General features: G+C 35.1%; 1 protein-coding gene across 1 annotated transcript in view; it reads left to right on the top strand.

Moving 5' to 3' along the window:
• Positions 1 to 25,619, top strand: part of EYS (EGF-like photoreceptor maintenance factor) — a 1,737,133-nt gene that overhangs the window by 1,124,252 nt on the left and 587,262 nt on the right. The window contains 1 exon segment of the mRNA XM_077159432.1: positions 24,278 to 24,390. Coding sequence (XP_077015547.1) covers positions 24,278 to 24,390 — 113 coding nt within the window.

Below are 25,619 nucleotides of genomic sequence, written 5' to 3'. Positions count from 1 at the left end.
GTCTTTGCTTTACTGAACTAACTCAGCACTAATGGGCTTATTTTAAAATAAGGTTTCTATTACTTATAAAATTGTGATGTAATTTTCACTTTCCAAGAAAGAGTAGGCAATTGTTTATATATGTCATTGACTGAAGCTATTTGCCTCTATCCTTGCCATAATTTCCAGGAATAATCAGGAAATTGTTACCGTAACACTCTACTGTGTCAACTTTTCATTTTCGGACAGATCAAATGGCCCTCACACACTGTTATGGACTGAGCTCTATTATTTGGGTTGTTTTTGGAAAGCATTTAGTGTTTTAAGCTGTTTTGTATGACTGTTTCGTGAAACCAATAAAAGCAGTGTTCAGGCAAGTCTTTTTCCTTATTGCCACAAATCTCTGGTCGCCCAAAGTACCAGTTTCCTTTCTCTGTATTTACAAATTCACCTCCAATAAACTAGATATTCTGCACTGGTGGGACTCTTACTGCTCCAGCACAGATGGCATCTGGTCCCATCAGGCTGGAAATAAAGATTGCAGGTAACAGCAAATAGTAAACAGTCCGACTTCCCTGCTGGTAATCCTGGGCACACTGTTTCCCTTAGCTTTTTTCTGATGTGCTGCCCCCAGCCCTGTGCTTTCACTAGCTTCTTCCCCCATCAATTCATGTTCTCAGGAAATAATTTGATCAAAGCAATTGTAACACATTGTTAAATATTTGATAATTTAATATGCTTGCCCTCTCAGGGATATTTACACTTCAACAGACTAAAAACTTTCATACAAAAGGATAAATCTCAAAGGGTAGGATTTATGGCATCATCAAACCAAGAGGGTAAAATTTTTGTTTCTTTTATGAGATTGTTTTAATGCCCTGGAAATTGCACCAGGTCTGCTTCAACCTAGTAGTATAGAGAGTCCTTAAATTATGCATATTGCTCCTTATGTACAGGATTTTCAAAATGACTAATCTAGAAGGTGCACAGATAATTAAAAGAAAAGAAAAAGATCCAAAATATTTTTTTAAATTTCAGCATCCACAGGATTCCTCTAGGACTTGGGTGAATTATAAAGTTCAAGTTCTAAGGCATTTGACCTCAAAGACTCATAAGGGTCCCCTTTTCCAACTGAGTTGCATAGACTATTGCTCAGACAGATTTATACATACCACTAAAATAGTATTTTCTCAAGGGGCAAAAAACAAATCTTGTTATTAAAATTATCATGATTCTGTTCCCCTGTCTTCCATCCAAATATAAGAGCAGGACCTTTAAAAATGAGTAAACAAGTCTGTTGGTTTTTATTTTATTTCTCTATCTTGGATATTTTAAGTTATTAAATCATCTATTCAATCAATCAACTGATTTTTATTAGGTATAGAGTAATATGAAAAGCTAAGTGCCCACTATAGTTAACTTCACTGGGGACCCTAAAATGTGTTGCATGGAAAAATGGAAAAGAAGTCATATTGGAAAATAGTAAAGATAGTGAGAATAGCGACATTCTCAAGATTTGGTTATAAGTGTATGCATGTAATGAAACTGGCTAACAGGTATTGAACACTTAATGGATAGGCATTGTGTTAAAATGTTTTACATCAATTAACTAGCTAGAACCCCACAATAATCCTAGAAAGTACTTTTTATCATTATAATTCTAATTTTGCAGGTAAAGAAATCGGTATACATACAGATTAACATACTGGCCTATGGTAACACAGAGAGAAAGTAGAGGGACTAGAATTAATACTTCTCTTTGAAATCACTGGTCATTGCTGGAAAGGCAAAAGTCATGAGAAAATAATCCTTTAACATGAACAATATTAAAGCATATTTACATGAAAATTGGTATGGTCCAGCAGAGAAAGATAGGGCTAAAGATGTTTTCCTCTTGAAAACATTTGATACAAGTTTACAGAAGGAAACGTTCAGGACTCCCTCCCTCCCCAGAAATTTATAATCATCTGATAAATTATTTATGAATTTATGTCTTTTTCCGTTTCAAATTACTATATACTTCATTGAAAATAACACTGAATTTTTTTTAAATCTTTACATACTTAGATACCTTAAATTAAACAGAAAGTTTTCTGCTTCAAGTTTTCTTGTAAAGGCTAATTATGGAGTAAGATGATAAATGGAAGATATCTATCAATAACTAGCTATCACTATAGATAGATGGAGAAATGATAGAGATGCAGACAGATATATAGACTAATCAATAAATATGTGATTAAAGAGAGAAAGAAATCTAGACACTATGAGTTAGGTTCAGCCTGACCTCTAGTCAGGATATTTTTTTCCCATTTTTTGCCGTATTTAAATATGCAGAAAAATTAAAAATAACACCTCTGTTACCCAAAATAAAGCTAAAATTGTCACCGTACATGCAGCTCAGTTTTGTGTCTGTCTGTTTGTATGGTTATGTCAAAATTCTAGTTCATTGTCTTACAATTTGAACAATCTTCACTCAAATCAATTAATTTGTTACTATGGAAAATTTTATATCTACTGGGTTTCAACACACTGGATTAACCTACAGAGAAACATGAGATTCAAGGATGTAAGTCCTTTCCCAGAATAAGTATAAGAACCTTTCCGTGACCCCTTCTAATTAAAAACATCCTTCTCCCTTCCACCAGTTCTCTGTTACTTAGCGATACACACTACAAGAACACCTGAGAAAGAAGTAGTTTAAGCAGGTCTTTGAAATGCAATAAGAGAGTGGGGTTGAGGTCAGCCTTTTGTGCCCAGATCAATATACCTGGATTTCTCCTTATGCTTCCAAAATCTGGGGACAAGCTATCAAAATTATTTGCCACAGCTAAACAGAGAATGAGTATGGATTGATGTAAATTCTGTGCTGTAGGGAACCACTTTATGAATTATTTCATGAATTTTAAAATTTGGAATATGCTGACATCATTTATTTTAACTCATAATATTATAAGCATTTTTATAGCTTTCATTTGTTTTCATACTCTAAAATCATCCACCAAACACTTCTCTTTCTAAAATGTGTTCACCCTATATTCTAACATTACAGATGGGAATACAAAATAATACCATGACATGAAAAATAACATAGTACAGAAAAATGCTATTTTCACTGAAAAATCAGAAGAAAATCTTGAGATTTGAATTTACTTTATTACTAATATAAGATTCTAATTATATATTTGACAGGATCATTAATCTTTCCTGATGTTGAACTGTATCCTAGACTAGATGTTTTTTAGTTTGGCATTTTCTTAATTGTTCAGACTGAAAGCAAATTTTATCTTATTTTTCACATTTTAAATTATGGTTTAACTTTCATAATCTGTTATGTTTAATAAATCCTATTACTTTGCATGGTGAAGTTATATGGTGTTTGATATAATTGGCACCTTATTAAATTTCAATCCTTTAAATGGTGCCAAAGTGGTAGTCCTAAGAAAACATATTGCAAGACTCAACATTTCTTGCCTTTACAGAATGAGTTGAGAATTTTGCTCTGTGCATTCTATAACTGACTGACCAGTTGTTAATGATTGGCACACTTTGCTTTTAGAGAAAACATAAGTCAATCAGATATGCTCTAATCATCTAAATTTTCTAGTGAAAGTACTAGTTAAGTATGAGGTCGAGTTTAATAGGATTCACTCACTATGTATTTTTTTAATTTTCTCTCTCCATATATATATGTAATTAATAAAAGAATATACCTAGCAAAGTAATGGCTTTTCTACTCCTAATAAACTTATATTCCAACAATAAAATGCTAATATCCGTAACAGAATTTTGTTTCTGATTGTAATGCATTTTTACTGACACACAAGACACAGAATATATCGCAATATTGAGTCTTCATGTTGAAATACAATTTTCAGTAAAGAGCAATAATAATATTCAAAGTCCTGATAAAATCATTTGGATTAAAACAAAATATATATTGTGAATAAATCTTCATAAAACTGTAGTTCCCAATATTGAGCAACTCAATTATTATCAAATTCATAGTGGATAATGAGATCACAACCAGGACTCTAAAAAGTCCCAGATTGTGAGAGTGGGGAAGAATATGAACTCTGGAGTCTAATGGCCTGAAATCTAGTCTTGTTCTGACATGCACTAGGTTTGTGATTTAGACAAATAATTTAACTTTCCAAATTTACAGGGTTTGGTGAGGGTTCCCTTTCCCATACAAGTTGAAAACCAACTGAGGAACCCATGCAAGACATCAGAAAAAATGTAAATGCACTTAACAGCTTTGTTATCTATAATAGCTAAACTGGGGATATGGATTTGTCTTTTTAAACACATGGAATTCCAAAACTTTGCCCGGGATGAAAGATACAACCCAGCCAAATACAGACAGTGGCAACTGCAGGGAGAGTGCAGCATATAACACACGGTAGAATTCCTTTAGAGGGCTGGCTTCTCAGGAAAGATAGAGGGAGAGAGAAGCTGAGCTAAGCTGCCCAATTTCTTCTTCCATACAACAACCAATATGAAACGTGAAGCCAAAACCATCTTTTTAGTTGAAGATCTTCCATCTATAAATATGATGCTAGAGAAATATTTGATATACCCATGTTTTATGTAATATATTATTATAAATAAATATATATTTATATATAAATATATAGTAATATATAAATTGCATACCCACTATTTATACTATAAATAGTGACAGCATCTATAATATAAAATTAATGAAGAAAAATGAGTTAAGTTCGTAATACATAGTTAGCGCTCAATAGATATTAGTAATTGCTTTATTATTACTATTAGTATTACCAAAATAAAAAATAAAACCTTTTATCAGTGAGTCCATTTACCAAGCCAGAATTGTTGTCTTTGGGTTTCTCTGATGGCTGTGGATGATGTAAGCTGAGAAGTTTGCAGTTTTAAACTACAAATGTGAAATCATATTCACTAAAATATTATATGGCTTACTTTTAACACAAAAATATGTGGCTTTCACCAATGACTAGGGGTTAGGGGAGTAAAATAAACATAAGTAAACTGAATTTTCTTGAGTTAGGGATAAGTGCTTGGAAGATGAAAGTGAAGGTGAAGTATCATAAAGAAGTTAGAATGATGCATTTTAGTGAGCTTACAGGTTTGAAAAAAAGCAGTCGATGAGAAAAAAGACAAAATGAACAGATTTAAAATATCAGCAGAAATCGAGATTTTGAATAATTAGGACATATTAAACCAGTGTGCTAGAGATGGAGAACTGCTTGGGAGGTCATGAGGCCAGGATTGAAGCCAAATCACCGGTAGGAGTGGTGATGGAATGCCTATGGTAAAAATAGAACTTTATTTTTTTATAGAACTTTTCAAACATATTCAAAAGCAGAAAGACTAGTATAAGGAAACCAGAATGCCAACTGCCAGCTTCAACAAATATAAGTACACAGCCAATCTCATTTCATCTATTGTATCTAATATATACCCCACCCTCCTAGATTTTTTAGAAACATAGCCCAGACATCACATTTCTGTAAATATTTATGTATCTCTCTTTAAAAGCCAAAGGGTCTTCAAACATGCCTAACTACAATTGCATTGCCACGTGGAGAGTTAATAATTTCTTAATATCATATATCCAGTTAGTTATCATAATTTTTCTGAATGTCATAACCATTTTTTTTTTAAAGAGTTTTCTTGTTTAAGTCAAGTTTCAGATAAGGTCCATTGTGATTGACTGATATGCCTCTTAAATATCATTTGACCTTTAGAATCCTCCTCCAATTATTTTATTATTTGTACAAAATTTTTGTTGAAGAAATCAGACCCTTTATCCTGTAGAATTCACATGTTTTTTTTGTTTGTTTGTTTGTTTGTTTTAACATGGGCAAGCATTGGGAATCGAACCCGGGTCCTCAGGTATGGCAGGCAAGCACTCTTACCTGCTGAACCACCATGGCCCACCCTACATGGTTTCTTATCTTTTGCTAGGTGAAGAACTAGGCATTTCTCCAAGGAACCCTATTTCCTTTTGGTGTGAAGTAGTATTTAGAGATCACAAATGGAATCTGGGGCTGCTTTTGCTATTGTATTAGCCATTTTTCTAGACTTTTTCAGTAGTCAAATCTAGGAAAGATTGTTTTTGTTGGTGGTGCATTGCTAAGATAAAATATATCGTGAGATCATACTGCTACTTGCAATTCAAATAGAGAACTATTTGGCTTTTACTTCATCTTCTTTCAATCATGCCAAAAATCATTCTCAATGACCCAATCATAATTACACATTTGGCCTTATCCCAACCTTAGGTACACGTCTATCCCAGAATAACTACACATCACCACCACCAGCATACAGTTACTAAAAGCAGTTTTTGAAAGTGTGTTGGGTCTTTCTATTGTTACAGTCCACCATGGAGGTAGGCTTAAATTACCGCTTTAAAGTTATTAGAATGTAATTTTATGTATTTTATGTCATAAAATATATAAACACTTTTTTATTTCACTTTGATTTTTAAAGATTATTTTTACATGGTTTCAAATTTAAATTTATTACTAAAGATATATATCAGTCAATCTAATTTCTATTGATGTCACTTCCACCTTATTTCCCCCCTCCTATGAGTAATTATATTTTATTATTTACTGATTTGCTGATAAATACAGGAAAATAACGCACACAAGCACATATTTTTATAGCCCTCCATTCTCAAATGATAGGATATTAATATTCTTCCATTCTTAAATAATATGTGTGTATATATATGTATTCATATTTCTTTCCTTGTTTTCTTACGTATTATATACTGCAAAGCAGTCTTTTGAGGGTGGCATTAGCTGGGAATCAGATTCTGAAATGGAGGTTAACATGTCAGTAGTTTTGTGTTATTGGGAGCACAGTTGATGGAAGGGAAGTGAAGAGTATAAAGCACGGTCAGACAGAGGGAGATTTTAGGATGAGATACAGTCTCAACAAATGCCTCAGCTAAACCCAATGGAGTTTGAAGCAGGATTGCCCATTCAGAGTAGTCAAAAGGTGAAGTGAGGCATCTGGGCTTACTGTTGACCATTTATTGGATGAAACAATCTTACCCAAGAAAGAGGAGTAAAGTTGGGTGAGGCTCCTCAATTAAGCTAAGAGGTAAGTGGGAGACAATATTTTCCCCCAAAGGGGAAGAGCTGAAAGAAAATCAGAGCATTCACTACACTGCATTACCATAGTGCTATGTGGAGATATTCCTGTTTCCTTTTCATGGTTTATGGGGTACAACAGTTTACATTAGCAGGCCCTGTACATGAACATTTAGATTGTTTCCAATTAAAATTAATTATGATGCATTAATTTCCAGCATGGAAGATAAGTTCCTGGCCACTGACTCCCTCCCCAAGATACATACTGAAGCAACTATAGTAGAAAACATGGATTCATGGATTTAAAGATATCACACTCATGTACACACACACACATACACACACACACAATCCATGGTAAATGAAAACAGGTCCACACAAAAATTTCTATATGTATATTCACAACAATATTATTCACAAAGATCAAAAATTAGGGAAAAAATGCTTATTTAAGGATGAATGGAAACATAAAATGTGGTATGCAATGGAATATCTGTCTGCAATATAAAGAATAAAATGATAAAAACAAGACCACAACACGGAGGAAACTTGAAAATATTAAGCTAAATTTAAAAAGTCAGTCACAAAATACCACATATCGTATGTTTCCATGTACATGAAATGTACAAAACCGACAAATCTATGGAGATAGAAAGCAGATTGATTAACAGTTGTTTAGCACTGGGAAGGAAATAGAAAGCGTCTGCTAATATGTATGAGCTTTCATTTTGGAGTAATGAAAATGCTCTAAAATTGATTCTGATAATTGCTGCACAAGTTTGTAAACATACTGAAAATCAGTGAATTGTACTCTTTAAATGGATGAATTTTATGGCATGTGGATTATATCTTGATAATGTTATTAAAGTAAAAATAAAACATCTATTGTGATCCCTTCGGCAAACCTACAACTGTATTGAAATGGTATGTGTGTGTACATGTGCGCACGCATGTGCTTGGGAGAAGGTTGTAGTGACTGAAGTGTAGAAAAGACCATGCCTGGCCTTGGTGTGGGAAAGAATAAGCTGGAGAAAAGTACTTGAAGTTGTGCTCATGCTTCTCTACTCTCATGATACAGGAATCACGTGTCTACACTGAAGAAATCGCAACCAAACCAATAGGGATAAATTCTAGACAGCTCTGAAGCACAACTGGATTGAAGAACTCAGAAACTTAGGCTCAGGCATTCACTCTTTGCCCTCTACTCCAGACGGTGATCACAACCCCCTCGTATGTTGTTTCTCTATGATTCAAGGAGTTGAAATCCCAACTTAAGGATTTGATTTGTTATCAAATCTTAATAACTTTGAAATTAGTAACCGAGGCTTTCCTTCTTGGAAATCAAAGAAATTTTGATCCATCACAAAATATAAAGTGGCTAATAACCCCAGAGGCATATAGGTACAGAGGCCATATAATGAGACAGCCAAGAGAAAAACAACAAATGCATTACAGCAATTATAGAAGCATTAGACTAAACAAAACAGAAATTAAGAACAGGCATAAAAAACCTACTCATAGAAATATGGGAAAATATAACCAATGGAAAGAAGATAAAAATGTTTTTTTAAAGAATCAAGAAGAAATATTAGGGCTGAAAAACATAACACTTGCAATCAAGAAAAAGAAATGATGCATTTTAAAATGGATATAGCTCAAGACTGAAGTAGCATGTGGGGAGGCTTGAGGAATTCATTTAAAAGGAAGCAAGGAATGGAAATAAATAGAAAATATAAAGTTAAGAAGCATAGAGATTAAAAGTAGAAGAGCCAACAACAGTGAGATAATAGGAATCCCAGAAGACTTAGAAGACGAAAGCCTAAGGCCCATATTAAACTTATTTGGGAACTTCTTCAAATAAAAAGGGAAAAATATTCTGGAGAGGCCACAGAGGGTAGAGCATGTGAAGAACTAGTGACCAAATGCCAAGTTTACTTCATTTCAGAAAAGTTCAGAAATAATACAGAATGTAGAAGATGCACCCATGGAAGTCTTGGACACCCACATCTGGATTCCAATGTCTTAATCATTGGAGTTGTAATTTTTTGTTGAATTCTCCATCTTAGCATCTAATTTCTCAGGTATATTATCTGCAGCGTTTTTATTTTAAGAGATTATAATTCCTTCATCTTGGACCTCATGTATAGAGCACCATATTTCTTTTCCATTTGTTGTGAGATGCTTGGTTTGGTTTCCTGGAATGCCTAGTGATTTAAGGTACAAAATCAGATGTTATATATAAAAATATGTAAAGTAAATATGAGCGCTTCTGAATAATGATACCTTTCTTCAGAGAGGATTTATTTTTTTCAGGCAGTAACATTAAGGGCAAATTACCTTAATCCAAACCTTACCTGGAAGATGTTCTTCGGGATTTGCGAAAGTTGGACTATACCCTGATTAGTCCCACTTTTAGGATACACCTCTTCGGTGATAGCAACAAAAAGTTCAGAATTTATCAGGATGCTTCCTACTTGTTTGGTCCTGGATTTCAATACATGGCCCTCAGCCCCGCACGATTTACAGCAACTCCCATTTAACTTCTCTACATCTCATCTTTCACTTGAGAATTCAGAAATATTTCAAGAGGAAACAGAGAAAATACCTTATTACTAATATATACATTTTCTGATTTTATGGAAAACATCTCCAGGAGTTCTGTTCCCAACCTGAGCATGCTGCTTGTTAAACCAGAGGGTGTGGTCAAAGGGGTAGTCATAGGTTTTAAATATTTTTAAAACCTGGTTAGACATATTTTTTAAAAATAGAAATATCTGGACAGATTAAATTTCAGCTTCTAGTCCACTCCATTAGTTAAGTTCCTTCTGTCTGTTCACAAAAGGATGGCAACCGTGTGCTCGCCACACAGTACGTGCTTGAGCGATATTAACGGAATCAGTTTTACCATCCTCTGGGAAATTAGGCAAAAGCACTTTTCTATCATATTTCTACTATAGACTGTGCCTACAGAAATCATAAAATCATTGCAAAGTACATACAATGAATATCTCAAACTGAAAATTTGGGGAGTGTTACCAAAATTTAGAAACTAAAATATTTTTATTTTTATGGAATTTTTTTCAGTAAGTTTCAGAAGTCCCATATTTAAAGTAACTATCCATGCACATATGTTGGTTGGCCTTACACACTCCACAGTTGCCATACAATTATATTATATCCGTATAATAGCCAAATATCTGAAACACTACATGTTAACAACTTAACTACATTTATATGTATTCCATACTGGCACCTCCTAAAAGTTTCCCTCTTTACTTATTATTTTCCAAGGTCTTGAACCTTGGAATGATTTCTGAGAAATGACTACTTTATAGACAGTCAGTAAATATTCATATCGTTGAATATTCTACTTTATTTCCTTCCTTTCTGCTTTATGTGCCACATGTAATTCATCAAAGTCTTTTTAATTCCTTCACCACAGAATCACTTACATCTTTTCTATTATTATTATATATATATATATATGTATTTTTTGCCACTAGCAAGTACAAGACTTAATTATACCAGCCCTGTATTAGGTTATGGCCCTTTAGTTGCCTCAATCTGCTTGAAGAAGGGCCTGATGAAATCTGACTAGATATGAATCATTTATAACAACCCACAGTCTATTTTTCATAACATATTGAAAGGTCACTCCCTAATATCAATATGCATTTTCTGGCAAAGGATTTTTATCTCTATTTTTTGAAATATAAAATTTAAGTGATGAGATTGCACACAACCTGTTACATACCGTAAATTGAACACATCCATTTATCTAACTTCCCTCCCAAATTCCTCCTGTCACTCAGTAACCATTCCTCCTGTTTTTTTTTTTTTTTTTGATACTTAAAGTGGGAATTGATACAAACCCAGTAAGATAAAATGAGGAGAAGACATACCCAACAAGAAATTCTGAAAATGAAAAAGAAGGTAGAAAAGTGGTCATTAACTTAGCTAACCAGAGAAAGCTAGAACTTAGCTGGTAGAGAGACAATCACAAACACCAAACCATTTAGCTCCTATGAAATCCACAATGATCTCAGGAAATGAAGCAACAGATATTTCATAAAACAATAGTTTGTTGTTTTTGAAAATTAGGTAATTGTCTAAAGGTACAAGAAGCAGATCTTAAGGTCACTTTCACTTCACTTTTCACTTTCTACGTGCATTAGGCACTATTCTTTCACACTCAGCAAAACACTAATGGCATTCTCCAGCAGTCCATGCTGAAAAAGAAATGTCTTACATACCATAATTTAGAGAGTTCCTCCAAAGAAATGGATCAATTCAATCAATAGTGAAACCAATCCCTAATCAAGCCCACATATGCACACAGATTTCTTAATTCACTTTTGGCTACCTCACTTTAAATATGAATGGAAAGACAAGGCTCATTAGACATACAAGAAGAGTGTAAAATATAAAATACAAACACAAAGAAGGAAGGCAAAAAAAGACATTAAATAAAGAAAATGGTTAGAAGCAAAAGTACACTTTCTAAGGTACAAATAATATCCTCAAGAAGAGAATAGAAGATAGTTCATCCATATAACAGGAAAAACATGTCAAAGAACAAAAAAAAGATATTATAAATTTAAAATATGATAGAAGAAATAAAATATTTTATCAAAGAATTGGATAATACATTTAAGAGACCCTCCTCAAAATATAACTAACAAAGTGAAAAAAAAGAAAAGAAACAAAGAACAAGGATAATGAATAGAAACAGTTGCAAATGTGATAAATATTGATCCTACTATTTCCATAATCACTTCAAATGTGAATGGTCTATGTGTTAGTTAGATTCAGTTGTCAACTTAGCCAGGTGAGCATACCTAGTTCTGTTGCTGCAGACACAAGCCAATGGTACGTGAACCTCATCTGTTGCTAATTACATCTACAGTTGGCTAGGAGGCGTGTCTGCTGCAATGAGTGACATTTGACTTAATTGGCTGGTGCTTAAATGAGAGAACGCAATGTAGCACAGCCTAGCAGCTCGGCATTCATCATCTCAGCACTTGCAGTTCAGCCCAGGCCTTTGGAGATGCAGAAAGAAATCACCCCGGGGAAAGTTGTTGGAACCCAAGGGTCTGGAGAGAAGACCAGCAGAGACCATCCTGTGCCTTCCACGTAAGAAAGAACCTCAGTGGAAAGTTAGCTGCCTTTCCTCTGAAGAACCAACAAAATAAATACCCTTTTATTAAAAGCCAATCCGTCTCTGGTGTGTTGCATTCCAGCAGCTAGCAAACTAGAACAGTCTATACATAAAAATTAGAAGACTATTCTCCTCAAATATAAAGACACAGATAGATGCAAGTAAAGAGATGGGGAATTATATGGTGTATTAACACTAATCAAAAGAAAATTTGAGTAGCGATATTAATTCTAGTCAAAGCTGACTGCAGAGCAAAGAGTATAGGGATGAAGAAGGGCATTACATAATGATAAGAGATGAATTCTCCAAGAGACATAGCAATCCTTCATGTGTATGTGTTTGACAGTACAGCATCAAAATATAAGACAGAACTGCAAGGAGAAATAGACAAATCATATTAAATTTGGAGACTTCAACCCTCCACTGTCAGAAACTGACATATCCAGCAGGCAAAATTCATTAATGATATAGTTAAACTAAAAAAGCACCAACATTAGCAGAAAAAATAAAATAACGTACTTAGTTATAAATTCACAAAATACGTATAAAATCTATATGAAGAAAAAATATCTATATGAAGAAAACTACAAAACTAATAAAAGAAACGTGATCTTAATGAATAGATACCCCATGTTTATAGATATGAATACTCAATATCATTTAAATGTCAGTTCTTTCCAACTTGATCTTGAGGGTCAATGCAAAAAGATTCTAAAGTTTGCATGGAAAAGCAAAGGACTCAGAGTAGCCAAAACAATCTTGAAGAAGAAAAACAGTCAGAGGACTGTCACTATCTAATTTCAAAACTTACTATGAAGCTACAGTAATCAAGAGAGTGTGGTACTGGCAAAAGAATAATAAATATATCAACATAACAAAATACAGAGTCCAGAAATAGACCCACAGACCCACACAGATACAGTCAGCTGGTCTTTGCAAAGGAACAAGGCAATCCAATGGAAAAGGATAATCTTTTCAGCAGATGGTGCTGAAACAATTGGATATCTGCAGACAACACAATGAAGCTAGACACATATCTTACATGTATTGCAAAAAAAAAAAAAAAAAACCTCAAAATGTATCATAAATCTAAATGTAAAATGCAAAACTATAAAAGTTCTGGAAGATACCACAAGAAAAATAGAGATGACCTTGGACATGGACATGGTTTTTTGGCTACAACACCCAAAGTATGTTCCATAAAAGGAAAAATTTGTAAGTTGGACTTCATTAAAATTTAAATGTTCTGTTCTGTGAAAGTCACTGCCAAGAGAATGGCGACAAGTCACAGATTAAGAGAAAATATTTACAAAATGCATATGTGATAAAGGTCTTTTATCCAAAATATACAAAGAGCTCTTAAAACTCAACAACAAGAAAACAAATGACCTAGTTACAACATCAGCAGACAGTTTGAACAGACACTTCACCAAAGAATACAGATGCAATATAAGCATACGCAAAGGTACTCAAAAACATCTATCATTAGGGAATTGCAAATTAAAGCAAGGAGATAGCACTACACACCTATTAGAATGACTTAAATCCAAACACTGAGGACCAAATGTTGGCCAAGATGCAGAGCCAGGAATATCACTCACAGCAGAAGCAGACAGGGAAGGTCTTGGGCAGCATCACTGGGAGATTCTTTGAAAGCTAAATGAATATATATCAAAGATCATTGTACTCACACACACAGACTCTCACTCTCCCTCCCTCTCTCTTCCTCCTCTCTCTCTCTCTCACACTCACATACACACACATGCACACACCTTAAGCTTTTCTTTTCCTCATATAAGGAAAATAAGATATCGTAAGAAAAATAGAGGTGACCTCGGACATGGCCATGGCTTTTTGGCTACAACACCCAAAGTATATTGCATAAAAGGAAAAATTGATAAGTTGGACTTCATTAAAATTTGAATGTTTTGTTCTGTGAGCTTTTCTTTTCCTCATAAAAGCTTTTCTTTTCCTCATATAAGGGTTTAGTTCATTCCAGGATTCAAGTAATAGTTTAGTCATAGAACCCTTTATTCAAAGACATTCTTGTGTGGAAGGATAATCTATAAAACAGGTAAAAGTCAAGTCATCTAGCTAAGGGGGTTTATGATAAGGGAGCAGAAGCTCTACTTGGGTACTCCTCATGCTTTACAGAGTTCCTTGAAATTCTCCAAGAAGCCCCCAGATTTCTCACATCACATGGCATGAAAAACATTGATTTAATCAATTATTGACAGTTTGAAAGAATCTCTATTTTTGTATTATTTTGCATCTTTAAAAAGTCAATTTATCAAATTATTATAATAAGATAGGGCTTTAAAAACAAATAAATAGCCGCCCGACCTCCCTACCCCCTCTCTCTCTCCGCCGGACCGCCGCGCGGCGCACGCGCCCCGCAGCAGCCGAGCCGCCCGACCTCCCTACCCCCTCTCTCTCTCCGCCGGACCGCCGCGCGGCGCACGCGCCCCGCAGCAGCCAAGCCGCCCGACCTCCCTACCCCCTCTCTCTCTCCGCCCCCTCCTCCCCCTCCTGCTCCGGCTGCTCTCCAACCAACACGGTGCCCTCTTCCCCCGCCTTCACCGTGCTCCTCCGCCACCAGCCTCGACAGCCTTGCCGCCCTCACCTTTCCTCCTCCAGAACAACTACTGGGGGAGTGGAGATAATACAGAGCAGCTCCCGGAGCCACGAGGGAGATCAAAGGGACAGCGTACCCCATCCTGGAACGGCTGACTATCTGGGAGAACCAGCTCCGGTGAGATCACCAAGAGGCACGGGCTTTCCTGGGTGGGACAGCAAGCGACCGGAGTCCCTCCCTTCCACCTTCCCAGGCCAGCTGGTAGAATTGGACAGGCGGTCCCCTTAGGCCGCGGCGGCTGGTGCCCCCACCACACGAGGCCCCCCGGAACAACTGAGATAGTTGGGTCGGAAATCCCCAGACTGCGGAGAACAGTGACCGGGGGATCCCTTCCAAACACGTGACTCCCCCGTCGGCTGGGAGCAATGCACTCTCCCGGGCTGCGACAGCTGGCGCCCTCCCGCCACGCTTGGTGCCCCGGGCCGACTAGCCAATTTGGCCGGACGCTCTCCTGTGCTGCGACAGCCGGCGACCCGCCCCGCGTTTGGAACCCCGGGCCGGCTGGCATTCTTCCAAGACGCTTCGGTTGCCGAACCTCCCCTACGGCGAGAGTTTTCCAGAGTTGAGGGACCCACAGCAACTTTCGCTGGTGGAACCCACAGACAGGCGTGTGCCACGTGCGCCACCTACTGGGCAGGATAGGAAGAACAGAACCCAGAGACTGCGCAGAAAAATCTTTCAACCCGTGGGGTCGAACACCCGGGGAAATCTGACTAAATGCCCAGACGCCAGCAGAAGATAACGGACCACGCTCAGAAAATTGAACATATGGCCCAGTCAAACGAAGAAACCAATAGTTCAAATGAGATACAGGAGCTGAAACAACTAATGCTGAATATACGAACAGAAATGGAAAACCTCTTCAAAAACGAAATCGATAAATTGAGGGAGGACATGAAGAAGACATGGGCTGAACATAAAGAAGAAATAGAAAAACTGAAAAAACAAATCACAGAACTTATGGAAGTGAAAGATAAAGTAGAAAAGATGGAAAAAACAATGGATACCTACAATGACAGATTTAAAGAAACAGAAGATAGAATTAGTGATTTGGAGGATGAAACATCTGAACTCCAAAAAGAAACAGAAACTATCCGGAAAAGAATGGAAAAATTTGAACAAGGTATCAGGGAACTCAAGGACAATGTGAACCGTACAAATATATGTGTAGTGGGTATCCCAGAAGGAGAAGAGAAGGGAAAAGGAGGAGAAAAACTAATGGAAGAAATTATCACTGAAAATTTCCCAACTCTTATGAAAGACCTAAAATTACAGATCCAAGAAGTGCAGCGCATCCCAAAGAGATTAGACACAAATAGGCGTTCCCCAAGACACTTACTAGTTAGAATGTCAGAGGTCAAAGAGAAAGAGAGGATCTTGAAGGCAGCGAGAGAAAAACAATCCGTCACATACAAGGGAAACCCAATAAGACTATGTGTAGATTTCTCAGCAGAAACCATGGAAGCTAGAAGACAGTGGGATGATATATTTAAGTTACTAAAAGAGAAAAACTGCCAGCCAAGACTCCTATATCCAGCAAAATTGTCCTTCAAAAATGAGGGAGAAATTAAAACATTCTCAGACAAAAAGTCACTAAGAGAATTTGTGACCAAGAGACCAGCTCTGCAAGAAATACTAAAGGAAGCACTAGAGTCAGATACAAAAAGACAGAAGAGAGAGACATGGAGAAAAGTGTAGAAAGAAGGAAAGTCAGATATGATATATATAATACAAAAGGCAAAATGGTAGAGGAAAATATTATCCAAACAGTAATAACTCTAAATGTCAATGGACTGAATTCCCCAATTAAAAGACATAGACTGGCAGAATGGATTAAAAAACAGGATCCTTCTATATGCTGTCTACAGGAAACACATCTTAGACCCAAAGATAAATATAGGTTGAAAGTGAAAGGTTGGGAAAAGATATTTCATGCAAACAACAACCAGAAAAGAGCAGGAGTGGCTATACTAATATCCAACAAATTAGACTTCAAATGTAAAACAGTTAAAAGAGACAAAGAAGGACACTATATACTATTAAAAGGAACAATTAAGCAAGAAGACATAACAATCATAAATATTTACGCACCGAACCAGAATGCCCCAAAATACGTGAGGAATACACTGCAAACACTGAAGAGGGAAATAGACACATATACCATAATAGTTGGAGACTTCAATTCACCACTCTCATCAATGGACAGAACATCTACACAGAGGATCAATAAAGAAATAGAGAACCTGAATATTACTATAAATGAACTTGACTTAACAGACATTTATAGGACATTACATCCCACAACAGCAGGATACACCTTTTTTTCAAGTGCTCATGGATCATTCTCAAAGATAGACCATATGCTGGGTCACAAAGCAAGTCTTAACAAATTTAAAAATATTGAAATCATACACAACACTTTCTCGGATCATAAAGGAATGAAGTTGGAAATCAATAATAGGCGGAGGGCCAGAAAATTCATAAATACATGGAGGCTCAACAACACACTCTTAAACAACAAGTGGGTCAAAGAAGAAATTGCAAGAGAAATTAGTAAATACCTAGAGGCAAATGAAAATGAAGATACAACATATCAAAACTTATGGGACGCAGCAAAGGCAGTGCTAAGAGGGAAATTTATTGCCCTAAATGCCTTTATCAGAAAAGAAGAAAAGGCAAAAATGCAGGAATTAACTGTCCATTTGGAAGAACTGGAGAAAGAACAGCAAACTAATCCCAAAGCAAGCAAAAGGAAAGAAATAACAAAGGTTAGAGCAGAAATAAATGAAATTGAAAACATGAAAACAATAGAGAAAATCAATAAGACCAGAAGTTGGTTCTATGAGAAAATCAACAAGATTGATGGGCCCTTAGCAAGATTGACAAAAAGAAGAAGAGAGAGGATGCAAATAAATAAGATTAGAAATGAAAGAGGAGACATAACTACTGACCTCACAGAAATAAAGGAGGTAATAACAGGATACTATGAACAACTTTACGCTAATAAATACAACAATTTAGAAGAAATGGACAGGTTCCTGGAAAGACATGAACAACCAACTTTGACTCAAGAAGAAATAGACGACCTCAACAAACCAATCACAAGTAAAGAGATTGAATTAGTTATTCAAAAGCTCCCTAAAAAGAAAAGCCCAGGACCAGACGGCTTCACATGTGAATTCTATCAAACATTCCAGAAAGAATTAGTACCTACTCTCCTCAAACTCTTCAACATAATCGAAGTGGAGGGAAAACTACCTAATTCATTCTATGAAGCCAACATCACCCTCATACCAAAACCAGGCAAAGATATTACAAAAAAAGAAAACTACAGACCAATCTCTCTAATGAATACAGATGCAAAAATCCTCAATAAAATTCTAGCAAATCGTATCCAACAACACATTAAAAGAATTATACATCATGACCAAGTAGGATTCATCCCAGGTATGCAAGGATGGTTCAACATAAGAAAATCAATTAATGTAATACACCATATCAACAAATCAAAGCAGAAAAATCACATGATCATCTCAATTGATGCAGAGAAGGCATTTGACAAGATTCAACATCCTTTCCTGCTGAAAACACTTCAAAAGATAGGAATACAAGGGAACTTCCTTAAAATGATAGAGGGAATATATGAAAAACCCACAGCTAATATCATCCTCAATGGGGAAAAATTGAAAACTTTCCCCCTAAGATCAGGAACAAGACAAGGATGTCCACTATCACCACTATTATTCAACATTGTGTTGGAAGTTCTAGCCAGAGCAATTAGGCAAGAAAAAGAAATACAAGGCATCAAAATAGGAAAGGAAGAAGTAAAACTATCACTGTTTGCAGACGATATGATACTATATGTAGAAAACCCAGAAAAATCCACAACAAAATTAATAGAGCTAATAAATGAGTACAGCAAAGTAGCAGGCTACAAGATCAACATTCAAAAATCTGTAGCTTTTCTATACACTAGTAATGAACAAGCTGAGGCGGAAATCAAGAAACGAATCCCATTTACAATCGCAACTAAAAGAATAAAATACCTAGGAATAAATTTAACCAAAGAGACAAAAAACCTATATAAAGAAAACTACAAAAAACTGTTAAAAGAAATCACAGAAGACCTAAATAGATGGAAGGGCATACCGTGTTCATGGATTGGAAGACTAAATATAGTTAAGATGTCAATCCTACCTAAATTGATTTACAGATTCAATGCAATACCAATCAAAATCCCAACAACTTATTTTTCAGAAATAGAAAAACCAATAAGCAAATTTATCTGGAAGGGTAGGGTGCCCCGAATTGCTAAAAACATCTTGAGGAAAAAAAACGAAGCTGGAGGTCTCGCGCTGCCTGACTTTAAGGCATACTATGAAGCCACAGTGGTCAAAACAGCATGGTATTGGCATAAAGATAGATATATCGACCAATGGAATCGAATAGAGTGCTCAGATATAGACCCTCTCATCTATGGACATTTGATCTTTGATAAGGCAGTCAAGCCAACTCACCTGGGACAGAGCAGTCTCTTCAATAAATGGTGCCTAGAGAACTGGATATCCATATGCAAAAGAATGAAAAAAGACCCATCTCTCACACCCTATACAAAAGTTAACTCAAAATGGATCAAAGATCTAAACATTAGGTCTAAGACCATAAAACAGATAGAGGAAAATGTTGGGAGATATCTTATGGATCTTACAACTGGAGGTGGTTTTATGGACCTTAAACCTAAAGCAAGAACACTGAAGAAGGAAATAAATAAATGGGAGCTCCTCAAAATTAAACACTTTTGTGCATCAGAGAACTTCATCAAGAAAGTAGAAAGACAGCCTACACAGTGGGAGACAATATTTGGAAACGACATATCAGATAAAGGTCTAGTATCCAGAATTTATAAAGAGATTATTCAACTCAACAACAAAAAGACAGCCAACCCAATTACAAAATGGGAAAAAGACTTAAACAGACACCTACCAGAAGAAGAATTACGGATGGCCAAGAGGCACATGAAGAGATGCTCAATGTCCCTGGCCATTAGAGAAATGCAAATCAAAACCACAATGAGATATCATCTCACACCCACCAGAATGGCCATTATCAACAAAACAGAAAATGACAAGTGCTGGAGAGGATGCGGAGAAAGAGGCACACTTATTCACTGTTGGTGGGAATGTCAAAGGGTGCAACCACTGTGGAAGGCAGTTTGGCGGTTCCTCAAAAAGCTGAATATAGAATTGCCATACGACCCAGCAATACCACTGCTAGGTATCTACTCAAAGGACTTAAGGGCAAAGACACAAACGGACATTTGCACACCAATGTTTATAGCAGCATTATTTACAATTGCAAAGAGATGGAAACAGCCAAAATCTCCATCAACAGAAGAGTGGCTAAACAAACTGTGGTATATACATACGATGGAATATTATGCAGCTTTAAGACAAGATAAACTTGTGAACCATGTAATAACATGGATGGACCTAGAGAATATTATGCTGAGTGAATCCAGCCAAAAACTAAAGGACAAATACTGTATGGTCCCACTGTTGTGAATGGACATTCGAGAATAAACTTGAAATATGTCATTGGTAACAGAGTTCAGCAGGAGTTAGAAACAGGGTAAGACAATGGGTAATTGAAGCTGAAGGGATACAGGTTGTGCAACAGGACTAGATACAAAAACTCAAAAATGGACAGCACAATAATACCTAATTGTAAAGTAATCATGTTAAAATACTGAATGAAGCTGCATCTGAGCTATAGGGTTTTTTTTTTTGTTTTTGTTTGCTTGTTGGTTTGTTTGTTGTTGTTGTTTTTTACTATTACTACTACTTTTATTTCTTTTCTTTATATTAACATTTTATATCTTTTTCTGTTGTGTTGCTAGTTCCTCTAAACTGATGCAAATGTACTAAGAAACAATGATCATGCATCTATGTGATGATGTTAAGAATTACTGAGTGCATATGTAGAATGGTATGATTTCTAAATGTTGTGTTAATTTCTTTTTTTTCTTTCCGTTAATAAAAAAAAAAAAAAAAAAAAAAAAACAAATAAATAAAATAAGAATAATCTATGGTAAAGAAGAAACTATTAGGGCTATTTTTATAATACCAATGATTATTCCTTAATTGATTACACACCGACATTATTGGTTTTCTCAGTCCACTATTTTAAAAGGTTACTTGAATTAAGCCAAACTGATTATAGTAGAAACATTAAAAAACAGTTGCCACAATACAATGTAAAGGAAAAGAACCTGTGAACTACTGAATCAAAAAGAAAGAGAAATCAGGCTTTAATATGACCACTTAATACCAGGATAAGCACGAACCACATATTCTTCAAGTAATTGTGTCTCTAATATGCCAGGAGGATAAAAATAAACACTCCCCTCGTTTTCATAATTTTTAATGTAATAGTAAATATTCAGGCACATAATTTTCAGAGGATATATATGTATTTAAATTTTTCCATTTATGAATTTAGACATATTGCATATGCAGTCTAAACTATAGCCAAGAAGGCTCTCTACCTAAACTTTTTCTAGCTACTGTTGACTTTCACGCTGGTGTTTTGTTATACAGAAAGGATAACCCACCAACTTCAACTCTCTTTAAAGGAATGAGAGCAAAGGCCATCAAATGCCAGAGGCAGAATTAAATATTCTTCAGCTAGCATAAAGATAGAGGAATTACAGTAATAAGGACATATTGAAGTAATAAGGACATTTGAGCCAACGTGGGTTTGAACTGAAGAAAGTGAGAACTCGTTTAAAGGATTTGCCTGTATTACTGCTCAGTACCATAATCATGTACTTACTGCTCTGTGACATTGCATATATTGCCATTTTATGCAGTTCAGAAATTACTGGCAGTCATTATTTCATCATTTTGTTATTTATATTGAATATAAATAAGAACTGGATTTAAGAAATCACAACAGCACATGCTAATGCAAAATGTTTCATACTAGATTGAAGATAATATGCAGCAGCACCATTTCTACAACCTAGTATACATAATTTGTCTTGTCTCTTGTCCTTAATATGCAATGTTCTATTATAGAATGTTACTTGTAACTGGTCTTACCAATCACATGAGTCCTGTTTCTCTTCCTTTGCTTTTAGGAATCCTATTCACTTTGCTACAAACTAAGCAAATCCAAGGGAAAACTTTTTCCCAGTACTAAAAGTTATTTAAATTCCATGTGCTCAGTTTAGTAGTCAGGTTAAGTATTTCTTGGTTCTAATTTCACTTACTTTTACAAAATCAAATGTCCATATTCATAATGACCTAGAGAACAAATAATCCATCAAGAAGAAGATTAACAGGAATTGGGGTGTCAGAAATTGGAGAGATGTGAGCCCATTAAAATAAAAAAAAATTAGGAAATTTTAGTTCATTTCAATTCCAAAGTTAATAATGAAGGAGATTTTTTTTTTTACATTTTTCAAGGCTCAAGGTTTATACATTAATATTTATTTTTTAAAATCCAGAATATGTGAATCAAATCAAATCAAATCATAGAATTCTAAGAACTGTCTCAGTAGAGAAATCATAGACCTGTTTCCTTAATAGATCATTTTTATAGCTCTCTGGTGGCTTGGTATTTCAGTAATAAGCTATAAATTTCTCCTTAATTTTCATCTTCATAAATAATAAGAATTCTCATGACATAAGAAAAATATTATTATACATATATATAAAATATATAGATACTTTTATGCCATCGCTGAACTGTCAAAATAAATCACACATTCACAACCATTACAATCAAACATATTTTTCTAAGATGACCTCATTTTTTCTTTAATTTGTTAAGTAAATTATACTAATTCAAATGGTTGTTATGTTTCAGTAAGGATAGATATAAACATTATTTTAAAATTTAAAAGTTAGGTTCATATATATCTGTGATGCAAATAAAAATTGTATTTAAAAAAGAAAAAGATTAATCAAGTCCATATAAACTTTAAGCTATTACAAATTCATAGTTTCCCATCTGAGGTAAGAGCCAAATATTTCCACTTTCCTGGGAATCATCTTCTCTGTAAACTTACTGTGTGAAATACTGTTTCATTTTATACTTTAGTAATTTTGACATTTGACAGAGTGCTAACTTGTTGAGAGGGTTTGCGGTACATTTGAACCTATATCAGAAATAAGTTTAAAGGCTTTAAAAATGAGACTTCATGTTAAAAGATGAAATAAAATATATTTGCCTTATATTAACGCTTCAAAGTGAGTTAGAGACCTTATTCTATCATTTATTTATTTACAATATTATACTCAATGAAAAAACAAATCCTGAGATTGCAAATATACTGTGTATTTTTAATTCAAAAATCAAGTTAGGTCATTTATTTGTCAATGTGCAGGTTTGCTAGTTGCCATGGTGATAATTCAGTCCATTGTAGCTTGAAATTTTTAATAATATTGAGAGCACAACAGGGGACAGAACCTGAAATAAATGCTCATTTCTATTGAATTCTGACCTATATCCTTTCTAGTTTCCATATTTCTCTTTTCCACATAAATAGAAATATATATAGGCATACAATTATTGGTGTTGTATTGTATGACTGGAATGAAAACACCTTATGGTTGTTCATTTTTAAAAGGTTATTTTTGTTCATCACAATGAATGCTTTCCAATATCCTTATTTTCTCCTTTTGCTCTGGGCCCCTTGGAATCTTTCTGGATATGTGTTTTGCCTAAATTATTTCTAAGGACGATAGAGTACACAACTGAACCCAAACCGCATGCGGAAAGCATCAGAGCTTGCAGACTTAATATTTCTGGCTTCCTGTGTTTCCTTTGTGCATTGGAAGAGCAGTTTTTCCTGATATTTCAATAACAGCAGAACGAACAACTGCTGTCTGAAAGAAAAAAAAACTACAAAGAACAGAGGCATAAAAGGAAAAAACATAATGTCTTAGTAGCAAAGATAAGTGATCAGTTTTCTAGTATTTTTCATTGATTAATCATTGTAATTATAAAAACCTTGGTTTATATTAAATTAGATTTATTAGCAATGTAAGTGAATTTGAGTGATTTATATAGTAAAATAAGAATATGTAAGTTTTGATTAATAAGGTGGTATTCCTTTCCACTGTTTTTTTTTTTTTTTTTAATGTTTTTTGGATTTTTTTGCATGGACAGGCACTGGGAATCAAATATGGATCTCCGGCATGGCAGGCAAGAACTCTGCCTGCTGAACCACCATGGCCCACCCATAAGTTTTGAAATGATATATACGGAATGAGATGCATTTCTTTACTGCCAATATGTTGAGTGAATTAAATCAGCCCTCCAATCCAACAATCCAATAGTGTACTCCAACAAGTTTGCTACAAGAATAACACAGAAAATCATGTAAATTTTTTTCTCTCCCTCTCTTAGATTTCTGGAGCAATCAAGAATTTCACTGGCTGCATAAAAGTTATAGATATTAATAACTTGGGATCTTTCAATCCATCCAAGGCCGTGGACAAAAACCACATTGACAACTGCAGGTAAGACATCACCAATGATTTTTTGAATAACTCCGCCAAAAGGTGATGTTTCCACTTGAAATATTCTTATTAGATCTAGACTACATTATCCTCAATTTGTTTTTTCTTCACACACCCACGTACTATTTTACCTTCTTAAAAACTGCAGAATTTTTAAGAACTGTCCCTGCTAAGCTGGAAAGTTTACTGATGACGAGTGTCTGCTTTGTGCTTTATAAGATACAACATATGGATCAACTTATCACTAGTCAATCATCAGAAAACTCCATTGATCTAGTACTGATCAGTACTAGTTTCAAAATGGAGCCACTGGCAATCATGCATGCAGTGTATTTTTAGAGTGCAGAAATGATTCTTTTTTCCATAATATCATGCTCAAAAATTTGTCTTTCTGCTTGAACTTCTATTTTTGGAGACATATTCCTCTGAGTCATTCTACTTCTAGCTACAGAAGTCATCAGAGGCATGGGGTGGGGAGGGAAACTGAAAAAATAGCACAGTTGAAATTTTGTTAGGCGTTAATACTTAAGTGTGAATTGGTTAAAGTATTATTTTCTTCCCTGACAATTAAGAGAAAACAATAGTTTTTGAAGCATAATGAAGCACTGGAAAAGGCTCCCCCAGGATGGTCGAATGACATGGTGAGGTAGGATGGTTTGGCCACAGGACAGCATGACATCTAATGCAGATGTACATTGAATTATTCTACAAAAAAAAATTGAAATTATGAAATCCTACTACATCCTATGGTCCAAGATGAATAAATGCACAGTGACTGTCCTCAGAAGTCTATACTCTAGTGGAAAGATATGGACAAAATACTCAAATGAATACGTAAATATGGAGAAAACAGAGAAAGCTATGAGACATTTTCATACATGAATACAGTCAAATGTGTTTCCTTTACTGTTTGAAGGAATTACTGTGTATATTCAAGCATTAAAGAAGCACTTCAGAAATAAAAGGATAATTCATCTCCCACTGTTCCATTAACATTAACTACTAGGCTAATAAATTACATTATATTTGTGACCCCTATAATATAGTAGTAGACTTTTATGGGGGTTGTTTATTTAATTAAATAAAAATACGATATCTCATACTATGCAAACTGGATGGATCCTGGTAATTTTAATATAAATCAAACAAGTGCAAGTCATCATTTACCAATAATTCCTATTCCAATTTTTTCATCTTCCTGTCACTGTTTGTTCAACCTGCTTCTTTCT

This window comes from Tamandua tetradactyla, chromosome 5 (assembly GCF_023851605.1).
Source record: "Tamandua tetradactyla isolate mTamTet1 chromosome 5, mTamTet1.pri, whole genome shotgun sequence".
Taxonomy (NCBI): domain Eukaryota; kingdom Metazoa; phylum Chordata; class Mammalia; order Pilosa; family Myrmecophagidae; genus Tamandua; species Tamandua tetradactyla.
This window is presented reverse-complemented; position numbering and strand designations above follow the sequence as displayed.